The sequence below is a fragment of the Tachysurus fulvidraco genome, chromosome 13 (assembly GCF_022655615.1).
Source record: "Tachysurus fulvidraco isolate hzauxx_2018 chromosome 13, HZAU_PFXX_2.0, whole genome shotgun sequence".
Classification (NCBI taxonomy): domain Eukaryota; kingdom Metazoa; phylum Chordata; class Actinopteri; order Siluriformes; family Bagridae; genus Tachysurus; species Tachysurus fulvidraco.
The window spans coordinates 24,320,554-24,343,765 of NC_062530.1; the positions used below are offsets into that span (position 1 = coordinate 24,320,554).

Genomic DNA, 23,212 nt, shown 5'->3' on the forward strand with positions numbered 1-23,212 from the left:
TTATTGTTGTTGTTGTTGTTGTTGTTATTGTTATTATTATTATTACAGTTCAGAAATGTATTAAATAAGCACCAAATTATTTGTTAAAGAATCGACTCCCAAGAGTCGACTCTTGAGCTTCGTCATACTGTTCCGTGTTCCGTGTTCACTGTATAAATGTATCTCATGGCCCAGATGGAGCCAGTGTATACTGAAGATGGCATTCAGAGAAGCAAACACTTTGCTTTTAGCATTAATTTGGATGACAGTTTTCAGAGTCTCACTTGGGAGTCATCACTTTACACCGCGGATCAAAGTGAACAGAGAAAGTAAGAGAAATGACTCGTCCTTATAATAATATAATAGCTCTTATTATTCAAACATGTTACTTCCTAGGAGTTTATTTTTTAATTGTTTTTTTTTTCGGGTTAACTTGAATTAATGCTCATGCAGCTTTCAGACAGCTTTATAGTTGAGATTTGTTTATGATTGTAAATATTTCTAGTTTAGTTTTGTTTAATTTTAAAATACAAACCTATTGTTCATAGCTGAGCATTTTTTGGTTCTGCATCTGATCTTTGGACTTTTTAGACTTTTTTTTTTTTGGAAAAACAAATTGAGAAATGTCAGATTTTGGTCTTGAATCCCATCCTGGTGTCAGTGGATTGTCTGTGAGATGTTTTGCAGGGCTCTCCACTTTTGAAGACTGACAAGAGTGACATCTCGTTCGTAATGTTGCTCCCATTTAAAACAGTTCAGCACAAGCCCAGCCATTTTTAGGGTCATGATTGAGGTCAATGACTCGTCCAGAGACAAGCTGTTTTGTGTTGAGGTTTTGTTCAAACCTACCATTGAAAATACCCCCTGGGCATCAGCATTACAATGTGGACGCACTAAACCCAAGGCTGTGATCTTTGATAGCCTCCCAAATTGGTTCAATCCAGTCACGTTTGAAAAAAGGATCCAGGGGCCTCTATTACTCAGATGTTTTCTGGCACCATCTCAAAGCCCCCAGTTTGAGAACCACTGGCCTAGACTACTTGTTCTAAGCAGGTGTTGTCACTGAACAGGCTATAAAACTGTTGGCTAAGTTACAGACACTCATGAAAAAATTATGATTATCTTGGAAACTTTCTTTAACAGCGGTCAAAGTGTCATTGTTTGTGTCAAACAAGTTGTGAATTTGTTGTAACATTGCAACAGGAGATCATGACTTGTGGTCAAAGTGATGCTCGTAGCTGAACTTTGTTTTGATTAGTTGTTGCGTTAAATCTTACCCAGATACAATAGTGCTATTTTCTGATTGGCTATTGTGTAGCCTCTTTTTTTGATTGACTGATGTCAGGCTCGACTAAGAACTCCAGGGGAGACGCGCTTGGTTCCTGCCCGGTTCCATAGAGACAGTGGTGCAGACAGATATATTTTATTCATAATAAATATATGATAAATAGTCAGTTTTTCTGTGTGAGAAATACAATGTGTGGCCCGGAGAGTGAGATAAAAGACCAGAATGCGTGACTGTCACTCTCAATGCGTGACAACGTGTCAGCACTTGACAGCCCTAGTTTTGCATGTTCCTCTGTCTGTGTGGGTTTTCTTAAGTGAACTGACTAAGAGAAGGTGTCCAGAGTATGTTATTGACTCACACAGTGTTCCTGGGATGGGCTCTACTCTACATCCCTGGTCAGGATAAAACACTGAACTTGACAGAAGAGTGTGTGAGTGAGCGTGAAAACAGATCTAGATCAAATTGGATGAGGACATTTTGTACAAAAATTAGCACAAATGTATATGAGTAATAATCTACACTATAACATTTATACACATGTATAATATTCATTTTCTCTGACAGTATTCCACCTTAATTGTAATATTAATTCTACTAATATAAATATCAGAATCAGAATCAGCTTTATTGCCAGGCATTTTTTCACATTCGTGGAATTTGTTTTAGTGACAGAAGCTCCACAGTGTAACAGAATGACATATACAGTATATACCAGTGGTTCTTAACCTTGTTGGAGGTACTGAACCCCACCAGTTTCATATGCGCATTCACCGAACCCTTCTTAATTGGAAAAATAAAATGATTTTTTTCAAATTCAAAACATAAGTATATATTTTACTGGTGCACAAAATGAACCGTGCATCAACATCACTGTGTTCAAAGAACAAAACCATTAAAACATGATTTTCACGCAAAAACGTAATAATGAATATTTACTGCAAATCAGTGTGACTTCTGCTGTTGCCTTTCAGAGACCAGTTCAGAAATGCGTGGCTTCACCTTGGCAAGTGCCACTCGTCATTTTCGCAACAAAGTCTGTTCCTTTTCTTCGTTTTTATGTCCAGCATCCTCGAAAATGATTGCTCGTAAAGATATGTTGTAACAAACGGTATGAAAATCTCCAGAGCTTTCTTATCAATAACAGGGTACGTTACCATTTGTTGACACCAAAACGTTGAGAGCGTTGTTGTTCTGAAGAGTTGCTGTTGGACCTGGCTCTGCTGAATTTCAATGATTTCATCGAGGTATTCATCATTGACATCTGTTGTCTCAACACTAAACGTGAACGGCTGTCTCACACATGCTGGATAAGACTCTCTTTTAGGGAAGTATCTGTTGAGAGACTTTGCAAGCTCATCTAAGTGCGTGGCAATTGCTTGCTTCAGTTCTGTGGGTAAAGAAATGTCTCCGATTGCAGATACATCTTCGATCTTACATACACAGTCATCTAGCAGGGGAAGTTTGCGAAGTTATCGTTCTCTATTCGTTGTTTCCATAACGGTAGCTTTTTTTGAAAAGCATTCAGGTTTTCTTCCGCTTCGATGATGTTGACTCCACCTCCCTGCATCTGTTGACTGAGATGATTGAGAGCTGCGAAGATATCAGCCATGTATGCTAAAATGAGAATGAACTCAGAATTTTTGAAGCAATCTGCTTGAAAATGTTGGTGCTCTTGCAAAAACAGGGCTAATTCCACACGTAGGGCGAAAACACGATTCATCACCTGTCCCCGGGATAACCACCGAACGTTAGAATGGTACAAAAGCACCTCGAATTCAGAGCCCATGTCTTTACACAGCTCACTGAAGATGCGGTGCCTCAGAGCACTATTTCGCACATAGTTCACGCATTCCACTACAATTTTTAATACTTCTGCCAGTGTTGGAGGTAAGGTTTTTGTCTTTGCTCATGTCCTCTATTCTGTCGCTGATGGTGTCATTTGAAAGAGGAATTTGGGATAACTTAACTTCAGCCGCTTTTCCCAGCATGATATTCGCCATCTTCAACACAGCTGGTTTTATGAGTGTTTCACCAATGGTGTGTGGTTTGCCCTGGTTTGCCCTGCTTTGCGACTTCGTACGATGCTGTGAGGATCGGTTTGTTGATGGGTACAAAGCCGAGAACAGGCAAAGTAGCCTTTTCATCGAATCTGGCTCTCTTCACCTTCAATTCAGCGAGTGTTGTGTTCTTGTATTTTCCATCTCCATGTGCTAGACTAGAATTGCTCAACTTGGCATTGCAAATAATGCAGTTAGGACGCTGACTCCCATCATGTTCCGTTATACATGTGAATCCATATTGTACATATTCGTCCGACCACTTTCTTTTTTTGCTCGACATAGTTAGTATGAAGGGATTAAAATATTAAGAAAGGAATCACACGACGTACCATCACGACAGTCACAAGTCAACTAATGGGTGCACCAAATTTCCTGCAGCACAGATAGGCCAAGCGATGTTGCGTGATCACCTGCAGCCAATGATGGCCAAGGGGGACGTGTCATCACAAATCATATGAGTCGGTTGTGTCTTATCCTCCGCCGAACCCCTAAGACTGACTCACCGAACCCCTGGGGTTAGATCGAACCCAGGTTAAGAACCACTGGTATAGACGAAATTGTGTGTACACATTTACAGGTGTGAAATGTGCAGTTGAAATATACATATACAAATATAGGCAATTTGTATGTACAAATTTGCAAGTGTGAGAAATGTGCAATTGAAGTATACAATATATACTGTACAATTTGTATGTACACATGTGCAATTGTGAAATGTGCAATTGAGGTAGAATACATAGTACAAATGTGCAAATGTGAGATGATATTAATAATAATATCAATAATGATTAATATTATGAAGACTATAAGTATTATTACTCATTTTAATATGTTATTATTTCTATAGTGTCTGAGATGAAGCTGTCATTTGAATTTATTAAGTTATTCAGTTTTTTAAAGTTATTCAGAAAATTTTGCCTTGCAGCGTCGGTTGATGAATGAAAGTCATTATCTATTCAGCCGGACACTGTGCTGCTTTGTATTACTCATTTTTTCGCCACTTGTGTATAACTTCCCGCCAGTATCTTGCATGTATGAATCTATGGAGATGAAGTTCATCAGAAGAGAAATGTGAACTGCTACGTAATTAAAGTATGCCAGTAGAAGAAATGTAGTTGCATTTATATAACGAAACATGATGTGAAACAATTAGTGTGATGTTGAACATGGGAAGACTGTATGCAGTTTATAACTGAAGCACTAAACCAAGCAGACCATCTTATCTTGTGTCCAAACCCATCATGTAGATAACTGCTAATATATACTTTAACTGGGTGTGGTTTTGTGTCCCACATTTCACAAGTAAACAATAACTTGTGTAGCGGCACAATGATCTTAGATCCGCCGAGGAGCTGAGTGTGGAGCAATAAATTCGTGACACGTTAATCATCCTTGCAGTTTGCTGTTTATTCTCCATCCATTTGAAAGCTTGTTTCTATATAGCAATGTATAACAGTGATTTGCTCAAGTTCAACAATACTGCTTCTCAATGCATATATTGTTCTCATACCGTGATTATACGGTCAAACAAAAAGTATGTGCTCCTACACTCCCCCGACATGCTTCCAGAGCCACACACAGGTGTTTTAACCTTACATAATTACTAACTCCCCCATTCTCCCGCAGTCACATGACATACACCTAACATGGCTCCTACAACTTGATATGGCCCTCATTCATAAGTTCTGGTCTGTTTCATCTTCTTCTTGTGTTTCTGTCTTCTTCATGTTTTCAGCCTGAATTGTGGCATAAATTTCCCACAGACCTTTGCTCAGACCTTTGGTCCAAAATCATCACAGGATGGAATTACAAGCAGCAAAGAAAACAGTTCTCTCAGTTATAAAAAAGTTATATGAGTTATTCTCTCTCTCTCTCTCTCTCTCTCTCTCTCTCTCTCTCTCTCTCTCTCTCTCTCTCTCTCTCTCTCTGTCCTAGATGGAGCTTTTCTTACAATAAACACATCAAATGGACACATGATTGGTAATCTGACGTTGATCCAGGATTCCCACAGAGTAAATATCTATGCCGGAGGACCTCAGGGCCTGTTCATGTTCGATCCAAGAATAAAACATCCAACACTGACGAAGGTAAACTGTATGTTTGGTGTAGGAATGGTCCAGAAACCTGTTTAGCTCCTGTTTAGAGAGAGAGAGAGAGAGAGAGAGAGAGACTTATAAATGGATAATATAGTGTTGGAGATCATGTTTCTGTATATTAATATTGTCACGTTTTTCTTTCTGGACAGGTGAAATTGCCCATATTGGAACCTGAATGCATGAACAGTTCTACTGTAAGTTTCACACATACTACAGCATGTGATCATTTCTGCTTTATAATCAATATGATTTATTTTTTACTAATAACATCTGTAACGTGTTTGCTGGTTAGTTTTCATCCTCTTCCAAACACCTGGTCATCTGGTTTGGCTTTTGGTTTTTCCACAGCACCGCCCCCAATATATGCAAAATCAAAAAACTTTCCAGAACATTTACATGTGACATATCCAAAGACTCAGAACGATGAGGGGAACTGCGTCATAGGTATTTGGATCATGTCACGTGCAGCCCCACCACCAAAATGTAAAATTACCACAAAATGGAAGTGATATATCAAAACACTCAGTATAATGAGGTGAATTGCATCACAGGTATTCAAGTGACGTCACTTGCTTGTTTCCACTCGCCTCCAAAAGTATTGGCACCCAAGCATTCCCGCCTTTGGAAATACTTGCTCTGACAAGCCAACATCAAAGTTTGTCACGACAAACTTTACAAAAGTAGCTATTATTAATTAATCAAATAATTAATTAATTAATCAATTGATTAATTCATTGATTGAATAATTAATTGATTGAATAATTAATTATTATTTATTTTTCTTTTCTTTGGCTACTCCCTGCTCGGGGTCACCACAGCGGATCACGTTATGAATGAACACTTAATATTAAAGCAGCAGTTATATGAGGTATTGTAATGTATTGTGTAAAACAGCATTCGACTAAAATGTGAAAAACAGTGTGTGTTGTTCTCGGTACGGTTCAGTCCGGTTATTGATGAGTCTGATGGCTTGTGGGAAGAAACTGTTACTCAGTCTGGTCATGAGGTCCGAATGCTCTGTACCTTTGTGTTGGGTGTGTGGGGTCATCCACAATGCTGTTACTTTCATGGATGTAGCGTGTGGTGTAATAGAGTGGTGATAGAGGATAGAGCCGTGCACAGTGTGGCTTTGATCCGCTTTGTGTAAACTGCTGAGCAGAGCAAGTTTAGAAACTCCTCTGTTTCTTAACAAATGCTTATCTGTGTTCATTGTACCATGTTACACTGGATGCAACTTCAAAAGCCTCCCACCATGAAGCAGACAGAAATAATTATACTCTTAGGTCATCAGACTGCATTTTGATCATTCTGGATAAATGGTCCTGTTGGTTTCAGAAGGACGTTTCATGGCCTCAATTTTACAGCCTTTAATTTTCATACATGTTTTTTTCAGTTGTTGAAATCTTTTTATTGATTTTTTCAGAATTGTAAATATGAAATCTCCATGCTGAAAGAGGGGAGGAACGGAAACCCACTGTTCCTGTGTAGAACCACAGAACATCACACAAACTGCTGTGATGTGGAACGTTTAGGAATTTCTAGTTCAGAGCACAAGCAGGTGAACTGCTTCATCTTGAGGTATCCAACACAAATCAACGAGCCGTCTGTTCATGTTGGTAAGAAAAACTGCTTTTTTTATTTACAGATCAAGCTTTGGCCAGTTTTAGATTTATTGGCACCCTTGGTTTGGTAGAGTATTCTGCAGATTTAAAGCCATGTCTGGAGAATTTGGAAGAATTCCTTACTTAGGAATATTATAGAAGGCATTTTTACAAGAAAAAGAAGTAATAATAATATATTTTAAGATATTATATATTAAGATATAATAAGAAATTTATAAAAGAACTATGACTTTTTTTTTTTTTGGAAAAAATGCATTTTTTTAATGCATTTTTTTTTCTTTTTGTACTCATTTCTGTCATATTTATCAAACTACTGTAAGCTAATTAACCACTTTTGTTTTTATAATATTTATGGCACTCACTTTAAATATTGCACTAGATTTAAAAGAACATTATTGTATCCAAATATGTGTATCCAAATACACTGGCACATGGGGACTTCCGTTTTTTAGAAAGAAAGAAAAAAAATAAAGAGTCAGTTTGTGGAAGCTTTTTTGAAATGTTCTAAAAAAAACAGGGAGGAAGAGGCAGAGGAAGGGCATTACTAAAGCACTTTGGGTAACACCCACATTTTGGGTAAAGGTGCCAAAGCTGATAAGCGTTTGTAAGGGAGGTTTTAAGTGATATTTCCTGTTAGTTTACAGTAAGCCTCTTTTTAAGCGTCACATAAACTTTTATCTGTTTGTTCTAAAATTCAACATTGTCTTTAGGCCGCTTTAACATCATTAAACGTACGTATGCATGTATAAAATGTCTGAGGTTTTCTCAGGTTTTGTTGTAAAAAATAATTAGCCAATGAATATATATATATATATATATATATATATATATATATATATATATATATATATATATATATATATATATATATATATATATATATATATATATATATAAAAGGATGTTGAATAAAACGTTTCTTATATGATGCAATTTCTGTCCAGTGCTTTTTCTATGTTTATTTTTTTTAATATTGTCAAATTTTAAAGTTGACAAATTATTAAACTTGCTATACAGAGTAAGAATAGTGTGGATGTTAAATATCTCAGCATGTTGCCTATTTGACCTTTGAACTGTTTTGTAAAGCTGATGAATATAACACACTCTGTGTTTGTTGGTGCATTTTCCAGATGATTCTCTATATTACACGATCTCAGATCTGGGCACAGATTTTCCCAGCGGCCTCTACAGAGAGACCAGAGATAAATACATCTTTCCCCTTGCAAGAGAAATCGGTGAGAGAGCCATGCTGCGTCCAGCAGTAAACATTTCACATTTTGAGAGATTTGTATGAGAGAACAGTCTCAGCACCGGACCTACTGTAGGAGTTAGGAGCTTGTGCAGGGTTTATTGAATCACAGTCTATATATTGTAATAGGTAAATAAGCAGTGGTCAGACAGTGTGCTGGTATCGATATTCAAACACAATCGAACTCAAAACCAAATAGTCAAAGACAGAGTTAAATAATTAGAAATGCACAGAAAAAACAGTATGAATTAAGCAACGCTGATGAGAACAGACTTCTATTTCCATGACATCCTTAAATTGATCTATGGCTGCACATGAGGCCAAACAAAAAAGCTGAGTGTCAGTCATATGATTAAATTAAATTAAATTAAATCTGCTGTGAAGTCCAGATCTTCTGCCGTCAGTCTTCTAAGGACATTAGCCTCTACTGTCCTGGTGTGCTTTGATGAGATTATACTAGTGTTTAAATGTTAAAAGGTTAAATACTAACAGATAAACTTTATCCACTGAATCTAACTTTACTTAAGTTTACTTAAACTTAACCTAATACAGTATGTTTTTCTCTGTTTTCAGAGCAGAGGCATGTAAAAATCTTAGCAAATAAAGGGAATGGATCACTGGATGGAAAAGTCTACTCCTTCTACATAGAGAAAAACCAGAACCAGAACTCAGACCTGCCTCAATGGATACCTCGAGTTTCTCAGATCTGCATGGTAATATGATAAGTTCTGCTTTTCTAGAGCTACAATGAGGATCGATTCAGATCCTGAGAGAACAACGAGGTCGATATAATTCATAAGAAATGACATTGATTAGACCGCAGTCAAGAAATTCTCTTCGTGTTTTATTCTTTTTTATCAGGAACAAAGAATAAAAGTGAAATTTCAGTTCTTATAACTTTTCATGCAGTAGGTTTGGAAAACGTTTGGTTTTATAAGCAGATTGCTATACGCTTCTTCTGGAAGAGTTCAAAAAAGATAAATAATTAAATACATGGAGAATAAATATTAAAAACAGAATTTTATCTATGTAGCTGCACTGATGTGAACATATTAAAGCAACTATCATTTCTATAGTGACAACAACATCAGGAGACAGAAATTGAATAGAAATTGTCTTATTGGATATTTTCAATCAGTATAAACAAATGAATGATTTTCTGGCTAGGAGTCAGGTCTTTTAGTGGTTGAAGATAAACAATTTTATATGTTGATGAACAAGAATATATCAAATTTTGGCATCTCATCCTGGGGCATCTCTTTAAAATAAAAAGCTTTTGAGTGAAGTTTAGCTTTTATATAACTAACAATGTGCATTGTCTCAAAGCAGTTAATATTTATATTTGTCCCTGATGAGCAAACCCGAGGCACCTGCGGCAAGGAAAGACTGATTGAGATCGCCCTAGTAGGCTAGATAAAAACAGAAATACTTCTAAAACACTACAAAGTCTTAAAGTCCTGAGTGTCTACTTTCATATGAGCTTCATATTAACCACCACTGTGTAGTGAGACATGACAAAGACATTCAATAATGAACATGGTCACAAGAGAAGTTTTCCAACATGGGGAACATCCTCAGGACTGAACACTTTGTGCTTTCCTGCTATCTCATGACATGACAAGCTGTGAGAGTCTGGTGAAAGAATGAGTGCTTGTAGGTGTTATAACTTGTGGATGGTGAGAACAGGAGCTAACTTGTAAGATAAGATGTATTGTTATAGGAAATTAATCTAAATGTGTTTTATACCTTGCACAAAAGAAGTAATTTCTAGAAATTTATCTTCCAGCTTTGGGGGCTTCCAGCTTCCAGAGCACAGGTTTAGCACCCCTGGAGCAATGAGGGTTAAGGGACTTGCTCAGGGGCCCAACAGTGTCATCTTGGCAGAGTTGGGGCTTAAACCATGAGCATCCAATCAACAACTGAGAACTTTAACCTTTTGAGTCACCACTGCCCTGATGAGCTATACACATCCAGTATGTTGTATAGAAAATAGTTGGGCTGTGACAAGAAATGAGTTTAAGGGAAATTCAAATGTAAATTAAAAACGAGTTTGAAGTGACTGTGAAATGAGTTTGACTTGTTATTTTATTGATAAAAATCAATTCCGCCTGCAGCTACTGTTTACATTCTTTGCCTGTTCAGCTCATGACTCCTGATAGCTCCTGATTCACCTCCTCAGGCAGTTTAACTATGAATGCTCTGAGTCAGCACAGCTCACGGCATTGAAATGAAGACACCTCAGAAAATCCGCTCTGCCCAGACTAAACTAGCTGTTTCTTCTTTCAGGCGGATCTCGGTGGCAGTAAAGCAATGCTGCAGTTCCGCTGGACATCCATGCTGACTGCTCGCCTGTTCTGTGGAGATGAGAAGAAGCGTCTCTCGTATACCGAGCTGCTGGACGTTGCTGTACTGGAAGCTACTGAATGGGAAAACACCATGATTTACACCCTCTTCAAAAATACCTAGTAAGATGACGTGTTTGATCGAGCACCTGACCAGGGGCTCTGTGTGACTTGCATGATGTGTGTGTGTGCAATATGTTTCCTGATGATGAACTGCGCACTGAACACACTCAAGCTCATTTGTGACCTTATTGACATGACCTTTAAATGCTGTGCTGAATTTACACATCTGATACTCTAAAATCATATCCGGTGGCTAATATCAATCAAGAATGAACACATCAGGTAACTGTAAAACAGAGCAGTAATGTTCCTGTGGCGTATTGAAATAAGCCACAAAATCATACGAGGTAATCCTGATCACTTAATGCTTGTTAAGTTTAGCATTAAGCATTAATCTGAAGCTAGCTAATGTTAAAATAAGGTTATGAGAGCATAGCTAGCTTGCTATTGGAACTGTAAAACATGCTGTAAATAAATGTGTCACAAGTCATGTGACTTGCTAAATCAGTAGCTAGCTAGCTACCTGCTATCTTTTTATCCTGCTATCAAATTAATATAATAAGAAATAAGATACAGTACAGTATAAAGTATGCTAGGGCTAGTCATAGGTAAACACTCTCTAGTTAACCTGCTTAGCGAGCTCACCATATGACTTAAAAATCCTCTCAGGTGAGCTCATGTTAGCCACCTATAGCTAGTGTTACTTTGAAAACACACACACACACAGGATTGAAGTACTAATTATAGTTAAAGATTTCCATTAACATTCCAAAAATCCTCACAGAAATCCAATGTGCATTGACAGTGACACTCAGGCAAATAAGGTACTGTAGCTACTACATGTGCTAAAAAAGCATATGTCCTGTTCTTTAGAAGAAGCATTTATTTATACAAGAGACACTTTGGCACAGTTTTAATTAAGTCAACAGTTTGAACTGAGTCAACAGCAGGCAGTGTCTGGTTTATTTTTCACTTTAGCTGTAAGATGCCTTTTTTGCATTGGGAAGTGTGTGTTCTTTGGGTTCAATGCTAAATCAGGAATCTTTCCATTTATGGCTGATGCAGAAGTTACTTCAGTTTTCAGTAGCCTTTTGTTTTCTTCAGTGTTTCTGTTCCCTTAGATACTAAGTCTATAGGTATAATTTAATAGAAGAAGAAACACTGTGTGTGTGTGTGTCTGAATTTTGTATCAATCCGTTTCTTTCCCATAGCAACTTGAGAGCCGTGTGCATTTACAAAATGTCTGACATCATTCGCGTCTTCACGAGCAACACATTCACAGCAGCAGAGAAGGAGCCTTTTTCTTCACCTCGTCCTGGAGAGGTAAACTACCGTTCCATAAAACAGAAATTATCCTCACCTTTATCTCTGCACTCCTTGTTTAATGAATTTTAACCCTGTTTTTCAGTGTGTACAAAACAGTCCTACGTTATCGTCAAACATTCTGAAGTTCATGGATAGTCTTCCTGAGCTGGAGCAGTGGATTAAACCTGTACGAGACCCTGTGGTGTTCGAGAACAACTATCACTACACACACATCCAGGTGGACACACTTGTGAACAGGAAGTCAGGACATAGCCATCATGTCCTCTTCATGAGTCTCGGTGAGCAGGTTTCTGTTTAATAGAAGCATAATCGTCAGGACCGTGACTGTAAACAAGAAGCGTATGATATTGATCTGTTTTACCACGCAGACATACACCATACCATATACGCTTTATCGTTTGACTTGTTTGTTTGAGGATGTAGCTAAGATAAATGTTGTCTTGACAAGCCCAGCTAGATTCTGATTGGCACTATAGATAAGCTGTACTACTATAAGAGCCTAAGCTGTTAGTATCGTAATACTTATCACAATATAGGGATGCTCTTTTGGATCTCCTAATTCGGATGCCTACTTGATGTCAGAGATTAAAATTTAAATCTGGTCCAATTAAAAATCTATTTGCAAAGACAAAATAAAGTTGATTTACATGATACATTCTGAATTGAGAAATGTATCCCTAATGAGCAAGGCAGAGTTGAAGGTAGTGAGACAACATGAGGAAGAGAGCCAGACTTAAAAAGGGAAATGATAATCATTTGAATTTCTGAGAGTTCGATTATTAATCATTTCTCTTTTGTTTGTATCTATACTGTAAAGTCTAACAGTGTTCCTGTAAAGAGGAACTTAAGAGCAAGAACACTTTCTGAATTTGTTATAGTCATGACAAGAAATCTGTCTGAAGGAACTGAATGAGTCTTGCACTAAAATGTCCTCAGTAATAACTCTCATTTCGGTTCTAATGACTGTAGTGAGGACTGTAGGACTGTTCTTACTCAGACTGTGAATTTGTTGTGTGTCAACTTTAGCATTTTGTTCAGCTTGTGTATTGATAGAGGGTAATATGTCTTAGGGGCAGAGTTACAGATGTTACACAATAGATCAGGAATAAGCAGAATTTTAAAACATAGATTAAGCAATAGCACACACATTCCTTCTCTCTCTTTCTTTTTGTGTGTGAGCCCCCCCCCCCCCTCTTGCTGTCTTTCTCTCACTTGCTCTCTCTACTTCTCTCATTGTGCCCTCCCTTCCCAAAAAAAGGCAAATTTGGGGAAAGTCTGGAGGCATCAACATTGCTTTATTTGACTGTTAAAATAGAGAGAGCATGCAAGAGCAACCACTCATAGCATCTGTTAGTGATGTGTGATAAAACGTTATCAAACTGATATCAGCTGCTGTAAACATTTTAGATCCACTCATTTGTGAGAAATCCTAATCTGCATGTCAGGTCCATGTTTTCCAGGAACATGGGAACACATCGTATAAGGAACACATCGTATAATAATAGCTAAAATGACTCATTAACCTATAAAACAATGACCTAAAGTCACATATTTACAATCACAGACGCCCGTTTCCTTGTTAACAAAATGCAGAAGTACTGAGTTACACATCCTAAAATGTGCAATCTGAGAAATGTCAGGGAGGATGTGTTCATGAGTTCATCACACCAACGCTTTATGAATATAATACTTATTTTAAAAACTGATTGTCAGTGTGTAAGAACAAAGGTGGGTAAAAAGGGAAATGAACCTTCCAGTGAGTTTTAAATAAAAAAGAGTTAACTTTAAAGCCAATATTTAATATCTGAAAACTGCACAAAGATTAAATTCCTGTCACTGGCGTATCATATCTGTTATAACCTTTAAGCAGGATGTTTAAACTGAAGCTAAAATATGTCACTGATATGGCATGCACTCACTAGCATGCACTCATTTTGGTCTGTTATTTTACTGAGAAAAACCTCTATAGGTCTGTAATTAGAAAGTCAATTGTAAACTATATTTAAACTCAAATGTACTAAGTGTGATTGTCCTGTTCCGGATGTTTCATAGGTCCATTCATGGAGCTTTTGTGCTCCTGGCTAGGGTCCCAGTAGATCAGGAGACCTGGGAACACACACACACACACACACGCACGCACGCACACACACACACACACACACACACACACACACACACACACACACACACACACACACACACACACACACACACACACACACACACACATTCAACACACTCATTAGGAGTATTTTAGCATCACTCCTTCACCAGTTTGCTTTAATTAGCTATTAGCTCTTACTACTTCTCAAAGTACCATCAATTAAACATTTTTTTAATAGTAAAATACACACACTAAGATATCATGCCATGGTACCTAAACGTACAGTATGTTAACTTTTCGGATCTACTTTTAAGTGTGTAAGTAACACGGCCTGTAACGCTGTTGCCTAGTTAAGCGAACCATTTCTTCATTCATTATTCATTATCATTTAGACTGTATGAGTTAATGGACCATTCCCTTGATGGTCGCCCTTCTAAAATGTGTCAAAGACGATGGCAAATCTCCACCTTCATCGTGTCACGCAGGGAGTTGTGGGTAATATTAGTTGTCCCCAGATCCTCACAAATAATAGGCCATCCCAGTGCCTCTGGGATACTCGTTTTAACAGTGTTCAGGACGTATTAATACCTGATTAAGTCTCGGGTAGTGTTCAGGACGGATAGAAGTCTAATCGGGACATACTGTAGGTTTTATTAATGATGTTTTAACTCTACAGCAGCTGAGATCAGTTTGTTCACGTTTTATCACGCATCACTAACAGATGCTATGAGTGAGAGACACGCAAAGTTGCTCTTGCATGTTCTCCCTGTTTTAACAGTCAAAAAAATAATAATTATGTTGATGCTCCAGACTTTCCCCAAATTGGCCTCCAAAATAACAAGATTGTGTCTTTACAGTTTGAATATTTCAGAATTCTCTGGTTTAACGTGAGAACATTGTTGTTCTGTCTCACACACAAAAAAATACTGCTGAAGGATTCTTTTAAATGTGTTTAGTTTATTTTTTTTCTCTACTCGCTATTGCACACAATCATTGTGCCACATGTTGACCCAAAATGCTGACACCATCATGCGGTAAATGTCATCATATTGCCAGTCCCATGCGACATTTCCTTGAAACACAAGCAAGTATGTGTTAAAGTCTGAATGAGTCAACTAATTTCCATGTGTTTTTTATGTTTTGGGTGTTATCGGTTATTTTAAACACGGTTGAACAGACTTAGCTAGTAATTATAAGGTATAAATGCTTCAGGATGTGCTGTTTGGGGAAAATAATAACTTCAGGGTTGGGAAGAGTCACTCTTTGGATCACGCCACCACATCTTGTTTATTGCTCTCAACAGGTTTACTCCCTTATTATGCTGGAAATTTTTCAAAATACTAAAACAGTTTTTTAGTCCTCACACTGGAGACTCCCTCCCTAAATGTTAAATAAACCTCTCCTTACAGAACACACCACATCGACTTCAACCATTATCTGTTTTTCTTTGATAAAGAACAAAGAAATGTTTGTTAAGAACATCTGATCTGCTCTAAACTCCTTGGGAAGGAGCTGCTACTACAGAAAGTTCACAACATACGCATTAACATCAACCTCGATCGAAATCACTCTGGTGTAAAAGAGGAGATTAGTATTTGAATGGACATCAAACATCTTCAGTTTTTTTATGAGGCGATCAAAGCTTGCTGATCTTCCTACTGGTCTATTTTAATGTTCCCCAGTGATACAACCGAGGAACCTTCAGAGGTACTGGAGTGGTCTTTAAGCTCCTAGTCACAGAATATGATTCTTCTGTGATAAAGACGTACAGAAGAAACTCATAGAGATAAAGATAACAGATACATTCAGAGATTTTTCCCTGGATGACTAAACACCCCATGTGTGTAGGAAAGACCCCCAAAGATGACACATTCATCAGGTTTTTACACTTTCTCCTCATCTCAAACTTATGACAAACCTCATGACTATAAAATCCCTTGTATCAATGAAATCATCAGAATTTCCAAAGAGGCAGAATGCAAACCCCCACATGTTAGTTTCTGGTTGATTACCTGTAAGAGTGTGTGTGTGTGTGGGGTTTGGGGGGCCTCTTCACTGAAGGGGTAGTTATAGGAAAATACTAAAAGTGAAATCAATGGTGTGATGTGGCTCACTGGAGCATCCGTTCAGTCTGAATACAACCTTTTTTTTTGGTTATACAGATATTTTTATTTGTAGTTTACATATTTACATATATACAGCAACTCTGAGTTATCGTTTCCTCTCCAGAGTCTGGTTTATTTCCCTCTCTTCACAGTAGATGGTTTCATGATGATCCAAATGATGATATTATACTGTTACAGTGATAAAAGATGTATATGCAGTACACATAAACTGATATCACATAATTTCACACTGATTTAATTTCTTAATTATTTAAACTTCTTCTCATTTGTTGTTGTTTTTTATTTTTATATTATGTAAGACACCAATTAAGATAATAAATTAAAGTAAATAAATCTGTGCTTTGGTTTTCTCCCCCTAGACAATGGCAATGTACATAAAATCCTGGACCAGGAGGACAAGCCCTTTATCATCGCCGAGTACAAGCTCTTTAAATCCAGGACACACATCAATAGCATGCTGCTCGACAGAGTAACTGTAAGAGAACTATGAGAAACTGGGACATACTTTCTGTGTGGAAAATCTCATTACCTGAACTGACCCAGCCCTATTTATATAGAAAACATGACTACATTAATAACGATATGATAAAAATGGAAAGCAATTTGATAGATACTGCTTTAAGGCATTAAAGGAGCAGCATCTATCAATTGCTTGCCATTTTTATCATATCGTTATTAATGTAGTTATGTCTCATAATGTCTCTATATTCCATTATGTCTATAATATGTCTCAAGTCCAGCTCTTTGTTACGTTTGCCCATGTTTTACTCCATGATCTCATGCAACCTGATCTCATGCAAAATGTACAAGCGTTCTAAAAAAAGAGCGTTATCTTATAAATAAGGTCTAAAGAGAAGCTATGAACTCATTATGTGTTCCTAAAATTACCACAAGAACCATAAACCAGACATGAGTAAGAGCAGACAGAACTGAATGCTGGTTCAGAGAAACTCCACAAACAACAAACAGAACATTTAAAGAGCCTCAAGATCCTTCTTAATAACCATAAACACACCAGTACATGCATCTTTTGTGTATATTAGGGGAGCTTTCTCATTTTATTTCATTAAAACCTGATCTTTTTAACCAAGCAGAACAGCTACGGAGTTCGATTCTAATATTCATTCACACATACATATATTTTGTGTCCACTAGTGACCAGGTCTTTATTTTGAAACAATTTTGAAGAGAGCTTGAGACAAAAACCAAGGCCTAGAACTCGATTAGGTAGAAACCTGTCGTTAAAATGGACTTGGTTTCATTGATCTTTCATTATATTTCAGTATGTAACAGTAAAATGTGTTTAAGGACCAACTGTAAATAGAATAGAATGTATTTAAATCACTCTGGGTTTCATTACTGCAAGGCCCACTGTGTATTCTTGTAAAAGCAGAAGTTCTTCAGCTGATAACATTCATGTGTCAACAGTTTACTTTTGTTATTGTTCCAGAAAAAGCTCTTTGTGAGCTCCAGCACCGAGGTGGTCCAGATTGACCTGTCCAACTGCAGCATTTACGGGAAAGACTGTAAGTCGTGTGTCATTGCCCGGGACCCGTATTGCAGCTGGGACTCGGAGGAGTGTTCGGCTGATGATAGGTACGTGTTCAGACCAGCTCGTGTTGAATTATTTCCTGCTCTGGAAATTTGATTTTAAGGTCAAATCATAGTTTTAGCAAGATAAAAAAAAATAATAAAAAAAAGCAATGCAGGAAAGCTGCAGCTTTGCAGGTTGAGGTGTTTGTATGTACCCTTTGTTTGTGTACACAACATATGCAAGAGTGCAGAGACGTGCATGTTATAATGTTCTTCCTGTTTAACAAAGGGATGTTGTGGCATTGCAGCTATGAAGTCAGAATGTTTTAACAAGTTGCAATTATGTCTCAAGTCCAGCTCTTTGTTACATTTGCCCATCTTTTGCTTCATGATCTCATGCAACCTGATCTCATGCAAAATGTACAAGCGTTCTAAATAAAAGAGCGTTATCTTATAAATAAGGTCTAAGGACTAGCTATGAACTCATTATGTGTTCCTAAAATTACCACAAGAACCACCAAACAGATATGAGTAAGAGCAAACTGAAATGAATGCTGGTTGAGAGAAACTCCAAAAACATCAAACAGAACATTTAAAGAGCCTCAATGACCGCCTTAAAAAGCTTCTCATTTTGTAATATGTTAAAATGCTAATAAAGACTTAATATATGTATTGAGAAGAAACTAAGGAAACATCTGTAAATATAAACATCCTGTCGAATGTGGTCTTGTGGACACGTGGTCTATAAAATACAAAATGTGTCTGGGGGCGTCGGAATTTATGCTGCATTTGTCACCATCTTTTCCTGTCAGGGTAAAGCAGTGTGGATGGGTTCTAACTGCCCCATAGATTTTACTGTTGAAAAAACTGTAGTAAGATGTACTAGTGAGGATAGATGTACTAATGAGGATATATGTACTAATGAGGATAGATGTACTAGTGAGGATAGATGTACTAGTGAGGGAAGATGTACTAGTGAGGAGAGATACAGTATATTAAACTGAATTGTTCATCAATTTAGTTTAAAAAAAAATTAAGTTCATTAGATAAAAAACGAAATGCAATTCTGTATAACATTAGTCATAAGTGTTAGATGTATTCTTCATGGCTATCAAGTGTCACGCATTTGGGACTTTTCTCCCGCTCTCCCACCACACATCGTATTTCTCATGCAGAAAAACTTTTTGACTATTTATCTATATATTTAATAAGCCACAGCGCCCAAAATGTATCTGTCCGCACTGCTGTCTCTATGGAACTGGGCAGGAATCAAGCGCGTCTCCCCTGGAGTTCTTAGTCGAGCCTGACACTTATCAGCCAATCAAAAAAAGGGGCTGCACAATAGCCAATCAGAAAATAGCACTATTGTATCTTGGTCAGATTTAATGCAACAACCAATTAAAAAAACATATTCATTAGAGAGGGTATTTTCGATGGTCGGGTTGAACAAAACCTCAACACGAAACAGCTTGTCTCTGCACGGGACATTGTCCTCAATCATGACCCTAAAAATGTCTGGGCTTGTGTTGAACTGTTTTATATGGGAGCAACATTACACATGATAAAGGAGTCCAAAAAGGCAACAAGCACTTACAATAATCACCAGTCATAATCTCTCTCTCTCTCTCTCTCTCTCTCTCTCTCTCTCTCTCTCTCTCTCTCTCTCTCTCTCTCTCTCTCTCACACACACACACACACACACACACACACACACACACAAATTAATAAATGGAAAATGAACAAATACTCTATTTGCTTAAAAGGTGGTTATTGATCCTTTTTTTTGGGGGGGGGGGGTCGCTGGGGGTTGGGGATGTCACTCTTGCCTGTCTTCAAAACTTGACAGTCCTGTGTTCTTTGCAAATGCAACACCTTTTGTAGTTTGCAGCAACACACACACACACACTTGCACGATTGCAGCCCACCTTGCAGCCACCTAACCATTCTGAGATCATGGATTATTTCTCCACAACCCCCACGTACACCTGCTCTGACCTTTAACTACATTCTGATGTGGTTTTGTGATTGTGATGGACTTATTTCTGTAAAAATAACAAAAATGACAAAAAGCACAAATGATAATTATCCTGTAAAGTGTCACACTGAATCTGCTTCAACAGGAATTATAGCATTAACCAATATATAATACTGGGGGGCACAGTGGCTTAGTGGCTTGCACGTTCGCCTCACACCTCCAGGGTTGGGGGTTCGATTCCTGCCTCCGCCTTGTGTGTGTGGAGTTTGCATGTTCTCCCCGTGCCTCGGGGGTTTCCTCCGGGTACTCCGGTTTCCTCCCCCGGTCCAAAGACATGCATGGTAGGTTCATTACGTCTCTGGAAAATTGTCCGTAGTGTGTGAGTGAATGAGAGTGTGTGTGCCCTGCGATGGGTTGGCACTCCGTCCAGGGTGTATCCTGCCTCGATGCCTGATGACACCTGAGACCCGAGAAGTTTGGATAAGCGTTAGAAAATGAATGAATGAATATATAATACTGTAGTCAGTGCAGTGAGGAGTTGATTATTTTACAATATTGGAACATCCCAAAGTGTCAGACTTGTTGATTTGTACGTTTAACTATGACACATTATCTCCTTTATATCCATTTCTAGCTACGTTTATTGTGTTATGGAATGTCCATAAAACAAGTTCTCACTCACTTCCTGTTCTCGTAACAGCAGTCTTTCCATCATCAGCCTCTCTTTTCACCTTAAAAATCCAAGATTGCGTTCATTAATACGGAAAAACCACAAAACGTAAACTCCAGGAGTTTAAGGACACACTGACACTGGAGACTCCTTCCATGAAGCTTGCATAAACATCATACCAACGATTAAACATATATAAATGACACGTGTATAAATCCACATATTATCCATCGTACAAGTCTCTCCGAATGAGCTGTTACTATGGAAACAGTATTATATACAATAATAATACAATAATATTTGAGATTTGTCTTGTTGTCAAAGCTGCTGTAATAAAATATTAATCTAAACCTTCTGAGCAATCAGAGGCACTGAGCTGTTATAGTGATTAAACTCTGAAACTGATCCCTGACACTTCTTAGCTGTGTAGTGAAGAATGAAGAGAACGTGTAGAACATTTGAGAATCAATGATAGAGTTTTGGATTCATCTGAAATCTGATGATTGTTGCTTTTTTTTTTAATATAGATCCTCAATACAAGATGTAACCCATGGAAGCCACACGACATGTGATGATGGTAGGTGTGTGTGTGTGTGTTTGTGTGTGTGTGTTTGTGGGTGGGTGGGTGGGTGTATGGGTGGTTTTGTGTGTGTGGGTGGTTGCATGTTTACTTCATGCTTTCTACATTGCACTGTTGATAAACTCCGGTTGCAGACCGAGTTTTCTAGCACACTTACTATTTAAACCTATTATTCAGTCTATACCAGGTCTATTTATAAAGACCTTTTTGAGTAGAACATGTACATCTTGTTCATGAGAATGTACTAAAGTCTTATCATAACTTATTTACATATATGTAAATATCATTTTGGCAATAAATGCAAATGTTATTTAAATATTCCACGCTGGAATACTGCTTACTCACACGCTCTTCACCGCGCTTTGCTCTGTGCTGACAACTTCAAGATACATCACAAATATCTGTCGCAGTTTTGCATAGCTGAACATTTTGGGAGGTAATTGGGATTTTGCCCAGACTGAACAATCCTGATTTCATTACATTACACACAACAGTTATTCTGTTCTAAGGGGAATAAACAGTGGATTGTTTTTAGAACCAGCTCATGTGATGTTGCTTATGACGGCTGACGTCATCGATAATGCGGATGTCATCTGACTTCTCAGCCATGTTTATCAAAAAAACTTTATATACGATGTTACTTTATGGATGCATTTAGTATCGATTATCTCTAATATTAAAGATGTGGTCATTTCTAACTTCGCAGGTGTCCCCAGAACAGACCGGTTCCGTGGAGAAGGCAAAACGGACGTCCCTGAGAGCGTCCCTCAATACTCAAAATATTACCTTAAATGTCCAGTGGAATCCTATCATGCCTCATATTCATGGCACCACCAGGACAGTAGGAAGGACTGCGTCTCAACTGAACATGGCTGCCTTTTGCTGATCGACAGCATGAGCGAAAAGGACGAAGGCGATTATCAGTGCATCGCTTCGGAGAACGGCTACCAGAAGACGTTGGTCCATCAGAAGCTACAGATGAACGGCGCATCTGAAACCAGAGCGACTCGAGTATCTTTAGCGTGCCTTCTGTTCCTGATCTCTGTGATCTGCTAGTGCTGTTCCTGTGTTCTGGGAACTGAAATACATACAAACAAACACAAAACTCAGAAGACCTTAGTCCTGGATGAGTAGACTGAACCAGACCATGCGCTTTACTAACACTGAGATTCTTCCTGTATACACCAGTGTTACCACATCTTCCACTTCTTCGTTGCACTCGAGGTGTGTGACTCGACTCATGAAGCCCAGAGAATGACCAATACTTACGATTGCTTCATTACAGTGTCCACAAGTTTCTACAAGAACAGAGAAAAATACAATTTTACACCATCACAAACTGTAAAATCACATGTATATAGTTTCAACAGTGTTGCAAGTTATAATGAACCATTAATAGCATTTGCACTTTGTAGTTTAATTAGATTAGTTTTTCTATTTTTTTAAGACCATAAAGAAGAAAAATCAGTCTGTTGCAAAGCGTATGAATGTGTCACACATGAACCTCATCAGGATTTATTTATGATTTAATATTTTGGATGGACGGACGGTTTCTGAGATGTTTGTGAGTCCAGAGCAGATCTTTAATATCTGTTGGTGTGAGATGTGATGAGGAGTAGATGAAGATGAAGAGGTGCAGCATGGGAAATATCTTCATGGACAGCAGATTGCGTATATATAGGATTATTATGCAGTGTAAATGGAGCGAGGAGGAACTTTCCTCTTACTTGAGTTAATTCTTCTTCGTACACTCATTAAAACAACTCAGTGATCTCTGCTGCCTCCTTCCAAGCTTTATTTTTATTTCTGCCTCTGTATGTGTTATATGTTTTCTAGTAAATAATAAAACCTGTTTTTTCCAGGTCAAATTGACTTGAATGCTTATAAATCAAAAATGATACAATTATCACCATTCTGTGTGATCGGCCTTATATTTGTGAACATTTTACACTTAATGTCTATTTTGTACTGTATGTGTGTGTGTGTGTGTGTAGCTTGTTGGTAGAGAAGATATTGCCCCAGGCTGGAGACAAATGCTGATATCTGATTGGCTCTCTGCTCTTACATCAGCTGATTTATTAGGAAATAAGGAAGCAGGCTGCAGGTGGAGAAGTAAACAAAAAAAAAAAAAGGAAACAAAACATTCAACGCGAGTCATTTTGGATTACAGTGTGATTAAGTGAGCAAATTATCTTTATT

General features: G+C 37.8%; 1 protein-coding gene across 1 annotated transcript; it reads left to right on the forward strand.

Annotated features, from left to right (window-relative positions):
- The first annotated feature begins 150 nt into the window (after positions 1 to 150).
- LOC113652618 (semaphorin-7A-like) lies at positions 151 to 22,881 on the forward strand. Its single transcript, XM_027161808.2, has 13 exons — positions 151 to 308; positions 5,263 to 5,414; positions 5,573 to 5,617; positions 6,847 to 7,039; positions 8,176 to 8,280; positions 8,868 to 9,007; positions 10,581 to 10,759; positions 11,911 to 12,022; positions 12,108 to 12,303; positions 16,615 to 16,730; positions 17,706 to 17,851; positions 20,961 to 21,010; positions 21,720 to 22,881. The coding sequence occupies exons 1-13, from the start codon at positions 197 to 199 to the stop codon at positions 22,067 to 22,069; spliced, it is 1,896 nt and encodes a 631-aa protein (XP_027017609.2). The 5' UTR covers positions 151 to 196; the 3' UTR covers positions 22,070 to 22,881.
- Positions 22,882 to 23,212: the final 331 nt, after the last annotated feature.